We start from the raw sequence: 15293 nt of genomic DNA, 5'->3' as shown, positions 1-15293 counted from the left end.
AACCTTCAATGTTGTTCTCTATGTAAAAGGAGACCCGATTAACGTAACCATATTTTATTTGAATGTTCTTATTCTTTACAAGTATGGTATCATGTTAGACATCTCGTATGTTGTTAGACATCTATCCCTGATGGACCATATTCCAGCTAGATGGTGCGATATCATAGATTGGTTGACACCATTGTCTGCTGGTAACTCAGCCCGGGTGTTATTGGAAAGCTGTTAGTAGTGGCTACGTCCTATTTCATTTGACAGGAATGTTATAATCGCGTGTTCTCCAATAAGGAACGGACCCCTAATCAACTCAAAGAGGTCGTGATCTACACTATTAGACTTAAACTAGTGTCGCTAAAGTTTAAACAATCCGTCAAGACTAGGTAGTAGGCACTTGATGGATCTGTGGAAGTTGCCTTCTCAGTCGGTTAATGACGTGCTATAAATGGTGAACCTGATTTTAGTGTTTTTTATGTCTCTAGTATTTTTCTTACATGTATCTAGTTTTCTTTTATGCCATTAGTGCAGGTTTTGTTTTTTATGTCTAATACTTACATGTATCTAGCTTTCTTTTATGCCATTAGTGCAAGTTTTGTTTTTTATGTCTAATATTTTTTTACATGTATCTAGCTTTCTAGTAGGCCATTAGTGCAAGTTTTTGTTTTATTGTTCCGCACACTTATGGTGTGTCGTATGTGTGAAATAATGTGACAACCAGACACATTACTTGTATGTATATGGTTTGGGTTTTGTTATAAAATTCATCATTTACCAAAAGAAAGAAATCATTTACCAAAAGAAAGAAAGAAAAAAAAAAAAAAAAAAACATCATGATGTTGTGTTTAAAACAATGATTATGATGTGCAAGACATTACTTTATGATAAGTCATTTCATAAAAGATTCATTTCTATTTCTACGTATACTTTCTTTAAAACTATTACAGCTTGGGAAATCACAAACCAAAACAAGGATTCTGCAAATATAAAGTTCATATACTTTTGATTTCAAACCGTGACACGAATAGCTTTTTAAATTTAAACTTTAATGTTTAGATACAATGTAAATTAGTCATAACATACTTACAACAATGAACTCGTATTTAACTTTCTTATTTCTGAAAAATAAATCAAAGAGAGTAATTAAGTACCGACTATTAAGTATGAAACATGTTACTTACAAAAGGTTTCTCTTGTAAGTTATGCATAGTTACTGTCCAAGGGGCACCCACTCTATTCGTAATTCGATTTCTCCAGATTCGACATTTTGGAGTTTAAGTCTAACCTCTTGGGTCACTTTACCGTCGATGATGTTCACAATACTATCTTCTAATAATGCATTGTCATGTGACTTTAACCATTTCCCTATCTGCATATTGCCCAATATACCAGCATCCCCAAATGCCATTGCAGAGGTTATTAACGGCTGAATATCGATTTCTACTTCCCCCATTATGTCATCAGCTGAAAACGTATCATGATCAAATACTTGCTGCACCATAAAAACCCATACTATTAAGAAAGTTGAAAATGTGAGCTATATGGAGGAAAAGTCAGTAGCTGATCAAAGGGGTTGTTCGGAATGGGAAAGATTATCCTGGCAAATTTCTGTTTTGTAATGAATCATGTGGTTATTATAGTATAAGTAGCAAATCTCTTTGTTAGGCATGGATAAACATGTAATTATCCAAGATAACTAGACAACGGAGTTCATACTGGTATCTAAAAACTCCCAATATTATCACACTAGATGATCGGAATTTGTCAGAGCATTATGTTAGTGATCATTAACAGAAACAAGCCAAGAATGTCAATATTTGGCAGTCTTCAGAACAAAAGATGCTAGATTTTTTTTTGGAAAGGGCAAAAAGTACATACGTCAAATGGGTTGAAAGTTTCCCGAGTTTTTAGGCATAAAACCTCCAAAATCATTGTAATCAAAGTTGAACTAACTATACTTTTTGAAGTAAAAGTGGTATAAGTAATGTTCAAAAAAAAAAAGAAAAGTGGTATAAGTATATCTGGTAATCATATACATAATTATTCAAGGGCATGCACCAAATTGAAAGTAGAACAAGTTAAGAAAATCTCACCAGTTTAACAGGCTTATAATTCTCAGGAACGGAAAGCATAAGCTCCTCGTTCCAAACTGGATTCAAGTTGCTATTTTGTACTTTCGTTTGGGCCTTCTAATGCCATTACACACAAAATAAATAAATAAATAAATAAATAAATAAAGAACAGAGAAAGTTAAAGCATTATAGTTAATGTTCACAGCAACAAAGGTTTTTAAAAATGAATGCGGAGGACCCCAGGTATATTTTGAAATATGGGCACCTATGACCTATCTATTAGAGTTATCATACAGGTCAACCCAAGGATGTATTTGTGTCATTTATACCAACTTTGACCAAAAAACAACCCAAACCAAAAAGCAAAATATAAACCCATATCAACTACACTTTTAAATTTTGAAAATTTAACATTATTTTCATTAGATTTCTTCTTCTTTTTTTTTTTTTTGAAAGGTAACTTTTATTTACAAACTCCCCGCAAAATCAAAAGGGCAAAGCAATAATAATAATACTTCCTATGTTACATTAAAGTCACACCAATCTTCCCAACTAATCACACTTTGCCTTGTTCTATATTTATATCACAAGATACTTGTAGACTTGATGTTAAGAATGATCTTTGATTCTTTCCTTTGCAAAACTACAAGTGCAAAGCAATGAAAATACTATACTTGCATTGCATCGAAGTTATTTTAACTAGTTACCATTTTGGTCGAAATTGGTATAAATGACAGATACGTACCAGGTATGATAACGCAAACAAATGGGTGGCGTTAATGAGAATAGTTAAATACTTTGGTGGCCTCCACATACATAATCTTTTACTCTTTTTGATAAAAGTGAAGGTACTGACCTGTTGACCTAGTGTAAGGATAACATAGGGATCACTAGATAGCATGTCACGAACAGCAAGATTGGTGCCTTTTACCACTGTGATTTTTAAGACACCGATAAATTCGACCATGCCTTTCTGTAGCAAGTTTCATAATCAGATGGACAAATCAATTTGCCTAAACCATCCAAAAGATCACAAGAGCTAGAAGCCTAGAAGTGGGGACATTGACCAATTATGGATAACGAGTCAACAAGGATTATCTGGGCTCTAATAAATCAATGGATGACTTCTGAAAATAAATCTTTTAATTGGTCAAACGGCTCAAAAAACACCCAACATGTATTCAAAATATATAAATAAAACCTCATAAACCGTTTAATTCAAAAAACTAGATAATAACTGTAATTAGTAATTTTTTAGTAATATTCCAAATTATATGTATAAATTTATTGAAAGAGGTGACAAAAAAGTACATGTCAGCCGTCCAAACCTTGCCCTTGTGACCCATACCGAAAACTACCCATTTTTAACTTGTTACCCAACGGACCCTATATACCTACCATCTCTAGTAAAAGCGATACTGAATCAAATTATGACATATTTCTCAAATAAACTTACAGTACTTGGAATACTGTTGGCAATCTTTCTACTCGGACTACTGTCAATATTCTTTCTGGACAAACTTGATATCAGAGAGCTAGAATTACTTGATAAGATCCTCAAACTAGGTTTCAAGAAATCTTGAAGCTCATACTTTGACCTTATGCAAAAAAAAAAAAAAAAGGTGCATTTGTTAAGTTTCCACTTAGTGACTAATTTGAGTGCACCAGGAACATCTAACTGAAACACCATAATGTAAAAATTCTTATTTGTTATTTGAAAAGCAATGCCACACAAGGAGTTGAAACTAGAAAAAAATCAAATCATAGACCTCTTCTAGAGACTAGAGAACGTCAAAGGTTCATGGCTCAGCCACGTGCATGAGATAAATGACGTAAAACGTTGCCGTTGATCAAGAGTATAGTCGGGAACTCATGTTTAATGAGTTTGAGGATAATTATGCAAATACTGAACATATAAAGAAAAGGGTATAATAAGTTGGCATGGCATGATCATTCACCTGATAAAATTTGAACGCTGGTCTTGATTAACATTTGGCCCAGGCTTGGAAATCCCTTTAGGAATATATGCTTCATATATTGAATTTGCAGATGCATTTCCTCCTACGTCAATCATTGCATCAATTTCGTTATCAGTCCATGCATCCAATGTCACTGATAAGACCTGTACAATTCAGCTTAAGATCAATCAGCTGTTCAATCAAAAATCAAAAGAATAAAGACGCAAGTGTATGTTCAGGACTTCTGATGTTGGGGATGCTACGTGTTTACCATTGTAAACAGTTCCTATGTGGTACAAGCAAAGATATAGCTATTTATGCCTAATGGGCCAAATTGTCATGTGTGATGGCCCATTAACTAGTAGGTTGTGGGTGGGTTCTACTCCCATGATGGACAACTTGTAGATATGTGTAAAACTTGTGTAGCTGTATCTAAATTGCCTTTCCAAACATTTTGTTACGGTCAAAATCAGGGGACGGCCGGTTGTGTTGGCTTGACCCGCAAACACACCTTTTGTCCATTATTTTTATAATTAAACTAGATGGACCCATATTTATTTTAATTTTTTGGTATATAATCAAGTATCGAGATTGATTATTTATTGTCAAGGATATAAATGAAGTAGTGATAAGACTACATAGAAGATGAAACTAACAATCAATAAAAGCAGGACAGTATTCAAAGATTATTATGCACTTTTGAAATGTATTTCCAGCTAATGTCAAATGCTATTTTAGGCAGGGAGGTACCTTCGAAATATGAACACCGAGACTTCGGTGCACCCCACAACACTTTAAGCAGATAAACACTCCAATGTTGGATGATCTGAAATCCAAAATGAAAATTATTCATTTTATTATACACGAACAAATGCAGCAAACTAATTTAACTTAAGAAAAGTCAGAGGATATAATGATTAGAACTCGCCATGTTAAGATGGAAGTGAGTTGCCTGGTCTCTTTATCGAAAAATCATATGGGTAATAGATATGATGATTAGCGCGATTTAGTCTATGGCTTAGTTTATATCTTAAAATTAGTTAAGTCATCCACAAAGACCTTGTACGCTTTTGTTTTGTAATTATCTGAATACACAGGTTATTCGATGGTATTGTTTCTGACTACGCAGATACAAAACATAAACACATCAACATGCATATTTGCATATATGATAACATACATACATATACACACACAATCATATGCATAAGGCACTCCTTGTAAAGTTGGAGAGCATATTTCATGCATCCATAACTTGCTACAATAGGTAACTATATCCATTTGGTTCCCGAAATTTACGGAAATCTGGTGGAAGAAGATGCAAATTTCATTCCACCAAATTCCCATAAATTCTAAGAACCAAACAGCCGCTAATTGTTTCAGGAACCTTACCATAAGTATTTTAATAAAAATTCATATACAAGAATATTTTTCCAATATCCAGAAAAGCAGTATTAGTGACTGTTGCTTAAAAACTAAGTTCCAAACGCACGGCCATTCTTTCTACAAGATGGCAATTGCACATGTCTCTAGACTTTTGCGGCATCCAAATTTAGTAAGAAACAAAACCGAGCCTTTACTTTTAAGGCCTCGGAGTTATATAACTTGCACAAGACCCATATACCAAGTGGAGACATTGTCAGACGTCATGGTAGAAGCATTTGGCATATATGCCTGACCAATAATTGTCAAAAAGACATGTAAAAATAGTGTAAATCAGAAGTGTAGAATAGTTTTTAAAAGAAATTAAAAACTTACGCCCACTTAGGGTCAGGTGCACCACAATCAGCACAAGTTCGATTATCAGGTTGCTGCAATAGGTGTTTCAATCTTGTGTTGTTACCTACAAAAAGGTGGGTTCAGCAATTAATCAACAATATTCATTCAAGGAAAGGATATATATATACAAGGGCAGATCCACTATAATAGTAGTTGGGACTTGGGAGGACTGTGGACTGCCCCGATAATTTTGTTCACAAGTACCATTCACATATGCTACATTGCTACCCTTATGTGTTATTAACTGTAGTGGTTATATATATAAGAGAAAGTTAGTTTGAGAACACCCAGATCTTTGCTCAAGAGGAAAAACTCCATTATACGAAATAAGATAACTAACTGGCGGCTGTCTGAAGGCAAGTAGTTAAAAACAAACGAGCATACAGCGGAAAGCACACCCTTCTCAAATGACAGCAAGAACAATTCCCAGTCACACATTCCCCCATCCTATCTCCACCTCTTCTTCTTCTCCTGCCGCCGCTACCAACGAATGCCTACGCAACCACCAACACTGCCAGCCTTCTTCCTCGCCACTCCATCACCATGGCAGCCAGCACCATATATAGATTGTCGCCCATAAAATCCAAACCATTCCAATATCCGTTCAGCCTCCATCCCTTTGTAAATTTCCTAGAGGGATCCTCTACACTCGTTCCGCTAAGGGCTACGCCCGTATCATATCATAAAGAATGACAACGGCACGGTGATGCTGGTGGTTTGGGCGGTAGTGGTGTTGGCGGCGGTAGAACGGTGGTGGGGATGGTGTCGGCAGTGGGGGAAGAAGAGGAGGGGACGTGAGGAAGGGGAAATGTGTGGCTGAGAATTGTTGTCGTTTTCTTTTTGGAAGGGGTGTTTACAAACTAACCCAATCCTATCTATCTATCTTCTATATATAGGTTCTAGGTAAAAAAAAAAAAAACATTGAAGTAAAACAAATAAAAAAAAATAGGTTTCTTTTCACAGGAAATAAGCCTGCATCATGAAAATCATCGTGCATCAATATATATACTTGTGCTTCGTGAATCTTCGTGCATCAATATATATACTTGTTTTACTTTAATACTTGTTTTACAATAACAACCCCTATATATATAGGAAAAAGTCAATATAAGGTTGTCCCGCACCTAATCTTAGGTGTATAACCCCTCAGATTTTCTACAATTATATTTAATGAATAAATGATTGGGCCCCCATAAATTTTATGGATTAAACAAATTATGTGAGCCTTATATAACCATCCCCCGTATAGGGTTGAGTTATTTTGAGAAATCATTAAAAAAAAAAAAGAACTCAAGAACCATTCTGGACTACAAATCTTTCTCTCTCTCTCTCTTCAATTAAATAATAAAATTCACCAAAATCATTCAAATGCTTTATCTCACAAACCGTAAATCGTTAGACGAAACAAAAAACATGGGTGGTCGTAAAATTTCGTCCTCTTTCATTAGATATTCAATTCGATATACTTTTGACGACTTTTTAATTTTCGTTTTATTTTTTATACTTACACATAACTTACACATGTGTAGGTTGAACAAAAATTATGATTCGGAGCGGGCTTCGCCCTTAAGGATATTCATAAACCAAAGCTGGTGGGGGTGATAGGTCATAGTGTGATAGGTCATAGAGGGTGATAGGTCATAGGGGGTAACCAGTGATAGGAGATCTACCTAACGGGCTCCGCCTTTAGCCGCTATGGCTCCGCCATGGACTGACGGGCTCCGCCCTTGGCCACCATGGCCCCGCTATAGATTGACGGGCTCCACCCATAACCTTCATTGTTGTGTACATCAAACAATGATCCTACACATGTAGGTACACAAGTACAAGAGGAAAAAAAACGTAAATTAAAAAGTCGTCAAAATTATATCGAATTGGATCTCTAATGAAAGAGGACGAAATTTTAAGACTACCCATGCTTTTTGTTTCGTCTAACGATTTATGGTTTGTGAGATAAAGCATTTTAAATGATTTGAGTGAATTTTATTATTTATTTGAAAAGAGAGAAAGGGAGAAAGAATGTGTGGTCCAGAATGGTTCTTGAGTTCTTTTTTATTTGTGGGTTCTTAAATAACCTTTCCTCCCCCCATATGTATATATATATTATATATATATTATATATATATATATATAGTGAAGAACCATCTGGGTTACAGCCCAGTGGCCACCTGACCCCTTAAAAAGCGACTTGGTGGGAACACCACCCAGGTTCGAATCCCTGCAAAATAAATAATTTAACTATGATTATTGTGTATACTACATTAACATTTCTGACATTATTATTACCGATCCATAAAATAAATATTTGTAACAAGGGGGGGTGTGAAATTCTTTTATGGTAAAAAATTCATTTATTTCAATTATTTTGCAAGAACAAGAAGAAACAAAGAAAACAGTGGATCTGTTGAATTTCAAGTAGTAAGTTTCACCAACAAGATACGAAGACTTACTTCACATTTAGAATTGCACAAAAAAGATTATTTATCTCAGATAGGTCTACGGAAAATTCTGGGAAAACGTCAACGGCTACTGGCTTATTTGTCAAAAAAAAAAAAAATAGAGCACGTTATAAAGAATTAATAGGGCAGTTGAATATTCGAGAGAAAAACTCGTTAATTTGAAGAGATAGTTTGAGTTTGATGAACTTCTTTTCGCTTTCAGCAATTCATGGAAGAATGAATCAAGAAAAACCTATGATTGTACCGGCTACAAGAAAAGACCTCATCATAGTCAATATGGGACCTCACCACCCATCAATGCATGGTGTTCTTCGACTCATTGTTACTCTAGATGGTGAAGATGTTATTGACTATGAACCCATATCGGGTTATTTACACAGAGGTATGGAAACAATTTCAGAAAATCAAACAATTATACAATATTTGCCTTATGTAACACGTTGGGATTATTTAGCTTATTAGCTACTATGTTCACAGAAGCAATAACTGTAAATGCGCCAGAGCAATTGGGCAATATTCAAGTCCCTAAAAGGGCTAGTTATATCAGAGTCATTATGTTGGAGTTAAGTCGTATATCTTCCCATTTTATGGCAGATATTGGGGTACAGACCCCCTTCTCCTATATTTTTCGAGAAAGAGAATTGATTTATGACCTATTCGAAGCTGCCACCGGTATGCGAATGATGCACAATTATTTTCGTATTGGTGGAGTTGCTGTTGATTTACCCCATGGATAGATAGAAAAATGTTTGGATTTTTGCGATTATTTTTTAACAGGGATTGCTGAATATCAAAAGCTTATTACACGGAATCCCATTTTTTTAGAACGAGTTGAAGGAGTAGGCATTATTGGTGGAGAGGAAGCAATAAATTGGGGTTTGTCGGGACCAATGCTACGAGCTTCCGGAATACAATGGGATCTTCGTAAAGTTGATCATTACGAGTGTTACGATGAGTTTGATTGGGAAGTCCAATGGCAAATTCCGGGAGGGCCCTATGAAAATTTAGAAATCCACCGCCTTAATAAAGTAAAACATACTGTTTGGTATGAGTTTGACTATCAATTCATTAGTAAAAAACCTTCTCCGACTTTTGAATTGTCGAAGCAAGAACTTTATGCGAGAGTCGAAGCACCAAAAAGAGAATTGGGAATTTTTCTGATAGGAGATAAGGGTGTTTTCCCTTGGCGATATAAAATTCGCCCGCCGAGGTTTATTAATTTGCAAATTCTTCCTCAGTTAGTTAAAAGAATGAAATTGGCTAATATTATGACGTAACTAGGTAGTATAGATATTATTATGGAGAAGTTGATCATTAAAATGATAATTGATACAACAGAATTACAACCTATCAATTCTTTTTCTAGATTGGAATCCTTAAAAGAAGTCTATGGGATCATATGGATGCTTATCCCTATTTTTACTCTTGTATTAGGAATCCCAATAGGTGTACTAGTTATTGTTTGGTTAGAAAGTGAAATATCAACAGGTATACAACAACGTATTGGTCCTGAATACGCAGGACCTTTAGGAATTCTTCAAGCTCTAGCAGATGGTACAAAATTACTTTTCAAAGAAAACCTTCTTCCATCTAGAGGAGATATTCGTTTATTTAGTATTGGACCATCTATTGCAGTCATAGCAATTTTATTAAGTTATTTAGTAATTCCTTTTGGGTATCGTCTTGTTCTAGCCGGTATCGGTGTTTTTTTATGGATTGCAATTTCAAGTATTGCCCTTGTCGGCCTTCTTATGTGAGGATATGGCTCCAATAATAAATATTCTTTTTTAGGTGGTCTAGGAGCTGCTGCTCAATCAATTAGTTATGCAATACCATTAACTCTATGTGTGTTATCAATATCTCTACATGTGATTCGTTAAGAGTCCCCTACTTCTTTTCTTTCTAGGAAGATGATTGATTTAATATATTTTTTTATTATATTATTCGGGGATTGATGAAGGAAACCAGATAGTTATACAAGTGAAAGAAACGGCTTATAAATTTGGAGTAAAAGATTGAATCTCATTTCTTATGTACAAGAGTAAAGAAAAGTAAACATAAGTATTAGAGACTATTTACCCCAAGTATTAGAGACTATTTACACCATATATGTATATATATATATATATATATAGTGAAGAACCATCTGGGTTACAGCCAGTGGCCACCTGCCCCCTAAAAAGCGACTTGGTGGGAACACCACCAGGTTCGAATCCCTGCAAAAGCATATTCAACCAGCCAAGGTTTCTGGGGTTTCACCGCCAGGCAGCGTTGCAAGGTCGCCAGCTTGAGAGTAAAAATTCCTCCATAGGACTAAGGGGTTCCTAGGCATTTACCCTTTTTTTATATATATAGTGAAGTGATCAAGTGAGAACAAAAAAGTTGATGAGAACCATGAGAACCACTAAAAGAACATCTTTAAGGGCTTAGTCCTAAGAGTTAAGGGCTACGCACGTACTGTATCAAACCGCAACCATCTCTTAGATCGCCGCCCATCAAATCCATACCATTCCCCAATGCACGGTGACACCCCCTTTAGAACGGATGAGGGCAACGCCCGTACCATATCCATACGTTTTCAACACGTAACCCATATGGTTTTTCTTAAAAAGAATTAAATTTTTTATTTTTTTTTGGAATGGATTTTTGTTAGAAGAAAATAAAAAACAAAAAAAAGATTCAAAAATTAAAAAACTAAAGACCCCACCAAAAAGGAGAAAGATGGAAATAAACTAGTGGTTCTCAGGTTCTCTCACATTAACCCTACCATGTATATATATATATATATATTTACACACAGGGAAATGAATAACTTTTAAGAATATAGATGCATTACAAATGATCATACATACATACCAGAAGATGGTTTTCCAGTTGATGATGGTTGACTCATTCTTTTTATGGCCTCGAAAGCTCCCGACTCTCTCTACTACAAAAACATCAAATATAATCTAATCTCAAAGTAGTATATTCAGAGTATAAACTTACTTTGAAATAATAACAAGTTGATTGTTTCATAAATAGATAGAGTAGATCGAGATCTCAAAAACAAACCAAAGGTTGCAATCAAACAAATAATTAATGGATTGTAACCAAGTTAGCATAGCTGGAATCAAATGGATCGTAGAATCATACCAATATTAAATATAAAAAAAAGTTTTTCTATTAGATTAGCTGACTGAATTAGACAAATAATATGCTCTTCTTTTTGGTGAGTTGGAAGGAAAGAACGATATGATGATGAAAATGAAGAGAAGTGTATGATATATGAATGAAATGAATAGTTGTCGTTCTTTCAAATAGTTTGAATAAAGAACATTTTATTATTTGTATCGATAGAAAATATGGGAACTAATTAATTACGAGTATACTATATTTATGCCCGCACAATGCAGTGACGACGGGTAATGAGAACGGAGGTGATTGTGGGGGCGGTAGGGGGACGGAAATGGGGATGGTGATGGGGGCGATGTTGGTGGTTAATGTAAAAGTAATTGATATTAAAGGTGGTATTGTGGTTATTTTAATTGTTGAGGATATATACTGTAAATTATTTCAATAAGGGTATTATAGGTATATTAGATGCATATGTTTAAATTAGTTAATAAAGGAGAAGAGTGTTTTTGGTTTTGCATAGGCATAAAGTTTAAAAAAAATGGGTGGTTTGTTTTATTAGATATTATAGATAACTAACACGGTATCCGCGCAATACGATAGTGGCCGTGGGGTGACGATGTGGTGGTGCCGTGGTGGGGGGCACTGTTGGTGGTAGAGACGACATCGAGTGGTGTAGATAATTGATGTAAAGGTTAATGAGTATATATTTTAAAAGATAAATGAGATATAAAAGATAAAAATAATTAATGTTGATGAGGTAGTGTAGTGTTGATGAAATATTTTAAAGAGTGCTAGGTGAAAAAATTATATTTTTTTTAACGCTTTCAACTGATGATGTACTCTTTCGAATCACTATAAGAAGCTCACCTATACGAAGCGCTCCTATGAATAAATAAGACCCGGAGGTGCTTAATTAATTAAATAGTTAAGAGATAAAATGTAACATCCATGACTTTTGACCGTTTGACCTTACGCTTAATTTGACTAATGAATTTAATTAACGACGTAATTGAGTTCATTTTTAGACATAATGATGTACGATATGCTTAACGGATCGATTGATTACTTTGTTGATGATACAATACTTGACGGTGCGAGATATCGATTAAATAAACTAGTAAACTAAAACGGGTAAACCCATTGACCTAACCCATGACCCATCTAGAATAACCCAACCTTATCCCTCCAACTCTTACACCCACATCTCCACCCATCCACTCATTCTTACATCACTCTCCCCCTCTCTCTCTCTTACTTATTGCATGAACTAAAGAACACACACTCTCAGTCTCTCTCTAAATTTTCTACCTCATTTAATGTGTTCAAGTTGGATTAGTGCAAAAATCATCAACAACATCATCATCTTAACAACATATCACAAATTTGATTCTTCAAACACAAGAAATCTCTCTAATCGGGTCAATTTCGGAATTTAGCTTTGGTGGACGAATTGGTAAGTTAAAATTGTCTTGAATTTATCATTTGATGCTCGTAATCATATTTGTAAGTCAAACCCATGTGATGTTGGTCAAAAATTGAGTAAAAAACACTTGTAGGTCAAAATTAGGGTTCTTGGTCACTGAATTGGGTCAAAGCCGATTTTCAGTATAGAAATGATGTTATGGATCGAATTTTGAAGTGGGTTACATCTTATTTCGCTTGCAAAAGCTTCCAAAATTTAGTTCAAGCTTCCAAGGTCAAACTAGGGTTTTTAATTAGGGTTTTGGTGGTCAATTTCGAAATTAAACAAGTAATGGTTGATTCAAATTATTGTCATGAGGTTGAGTTATGTTTGTTTACGTATGATGTTGTTTAACTATGCACAAAAGCGGTTTTTCATCACCACGAGTCAATTTAAGGTCAGATGTTTGGATTTGAATGCAAATGGGTCAGTTTTGTCTTGCTTGGCTACTGCGACACGTTCAGCCCCTCTCCACCGTCTCAGACGTCAAAGCCACCGTCCCAGACGGTGGCCTAGATGTTCCATTTCTAACCCAAATGGTGACCTTCTCTGTTTTACGCTAAGAAACATTGGTCCAGATGTTGAAAACCTTCTTTGCAAGCCACCGTATGAAACGGTCCAACCAACCGTCCCGTACGCTCATCTTCCTTTGCCCAGCATCCCAAACGTCAAGGACCATCGTCCCAAACAGTGAGCCATCCTTCTCCAGCGTGCAAGACGCCCATTCTGATCGTGTGTTACGCTAGTGCCTTTTGAGTTAGCGTGTAAGACGTTGTTGTCCACCGTTCAGTACCCCCCGCCTCCTATCTTAAACTTCCAGTTTTGTTTCCCCGTTTCACTTGTGTACTCCTAGGGTCTCACGTAGCTTTCATTTGGATCCTTCCTCTACCTCTCCATTATCGTATGAGTGATATAAGTCGTGACCAAAGCTGATGGGTACTTTGAAACCTAAAATGAAACCCTCACTTATATATTTATATTTATATATGAGAAAATGATCCCTGCAGATGACTGCAGGGAAACAGCAGCCAAGAAAGAAGAAAATTTAAAAGCAATTTATGTTTTAACCCTTTTAGTTTATAAATTATACAAAATCCCCCCCGATTTTCATGGTAACAGCAGCCACTGTCCCTGCAGTTGACTGCAGGGATGATTAGCCCTTTATATATATATGTAACACCCATCATTTAGAAGTAAGGATTTCCAAAAAAATTCACCTAACGGTGTCAAAAAAAGCGGAACAGACATTTAAAAGTCCAAATCAATAAATTCAGTTTGGTTTATTCATTAAATAGTGTTACTTGCCATATCATTGAAACAAGTCTAAATGGAAATCTATCGGTTGCCCAACATAAAACAACCAATCACAAGTCTTAACAATCCATAAAAATTTTAACATAATTCAAAGGTCTAAAGGAGCAACCGCTATGGGTAAACTATGATCATCTTCAAGCAATCTACTCATGCCTCGCTCTTTATTCATCAACACTCAAAGCTTGCTAAACCTGAGGGAACAACACATTTCAAGAAACAAGTGTTAGCTAACGAATTAACTAAGTAAGATAATACTTAATTTATAAAGCCTTTGTCCATTTAAAACATTATAGAAGTACATTGGAGTCGTTAAATATAGTCACATTAAACAAATCATAGCATCAACATACTCATATTAGGATGAACCACCCTCTATGTGCCTAATCATCTTTTACATCTCATATAACACATACATCATTGTAAGTGAGACATAAGTCACACCTGACTAAATGAACGACCATTCGGTAGTACATCAATGTCGTTAAGGAATGGCAAGCCAATCCCTGAGTAATCCCTATGTACAAGACAGATGGGGTTGGTAAGACCTCCCGTATTACTTTCCACATTGTACCTCGTTGCAAGGAGCCACCCAAGCAACCACATCAAATGCACAACCCTAGAAAAGGCATGTACAGGTTAAGCTTAACACTTTCATCTCTGTAAAATAGCTCGAGCATTAGCACATATCACATCACATCAATTCACATTAACGTTTGGGCCCTTAAACGTGCACGTGTCTTGGCAACTTAATAAGTCTAGTGAACTAGATGAACAAGCCATGTAATCATGCACATTTCGCATATCATCAACATATATCACATTTCAGTTCATCTCAAGACATTTTATAGCATATCATTACATATCATGCATCTTTCATTGCATAACATAGTTCATCACATAACGTATTTCATAATAACTCAAAACATTTCATATCATATCATATCATAACGTCCCATATCTTTGGGGTAGCATTTGAGGCTTCAATATGCATATACATAGCCCATATCACCTCCCGTATAATCCCGAATATCCATAAGCAACCAAAATATCATTAGGGGAAGTTATTATATGAAAACTATGTTTTTGTTAAACCCTCAGCGTGTCAAAGTTGTGTATCTTACCTCGTTGAAGAGCACAACAA

At 35.4% G+C, this 15293-nt stretch overlaps 1 protein-coding gene across 4 annotated transcripts; it reads right to left on the bottom strand.

Annotated features, from left to right (window-relative positions):
• Positions 1–991: 991 nt before the first annotated feature.
• Positions 992–11536, bottom strand: LOC122581234 (ADP-ribosylation factor GTPase-activating protein AGD12-like). Of its 4 annotated transcripts, none has more exons than XM_043753409.1 (10): positions 11395–11536; positions 11116–11188; positions 7974–8018; positions 5780–5864; positions 4772–4847; positions 4022–4185; positions 3520–3661; positions 2920–3036; positions 2085–2177; positions 992–1483 (listed from the first exon to the last, which is right to left on the bottom strand). In XM_043753409.1, the coding sequence occupies exons 2-10, from the start codon at positions 11150–11152 to the stop codon at positions 1202–1204; spliced, it is 1041 nt and encodes a 346-aa protein (XP_043609344.1). In that variant the 5' UTR covers positions 11153–11188; positions 11395–11536; the 3' UTR covers positions 992–1201. The 4 variants fall into 4 exon arrangements, with proteins under 4 accessions (XP_043609344.1, XP_043609343.1, XP_043609345.1 ...); XM_043753408.1 differs by having other exon boundaries at positions 2085–2180; positions 11395–11533; XM_043753410.1 differs by lacking the exon at positions 7974–8018 and having other exon boundaries at positions 2085–2180; positions 11395–11531.
• Between the last annotated feature and the right edge of the window lie 3757 nt (positions 11537–15293).

This window comes from Erigeron canadensis, chromosome 9 (assembly GCF_010389155.1).
Source record: "Erigeron canadensis isolate Cc75 chromosome 9, C_canadensis_v1, whole genome shotgun sequence".
NCBI lineage: Eukaryota > Viridiplantae > Streptophyta > Magnoliopsida > Asterales > Asteraceae > Erigeron > Erigeron canadensis.
Note: the sequence above shows the minus strand (reverse complement) of the source record. Positions and strands in the feature narration are given on the sequence as shown.

Coding starts and splice junctions, on each gene's coding strand:
- LOC122581234 (XM_043753408.1), bottom strand. CDS start 11,152: ATGAGTCAACCATCATCAACTGGAAAACCATCTTCTG. Junction 3,662..4,021: donor CAGCGTTCAAATTTTATCAG/GTGAATGATCAT, acceptor TTTTTGCATAAG/GTCAAAGTATGAGCTTCAAG. Junction 3,037..3,519: donor CCAACAGTATTCCAAGTACT/GTAAGTTTATTT, acceptor AACTTGCTACAG/AAAGGCATGGTCGAATTTAT.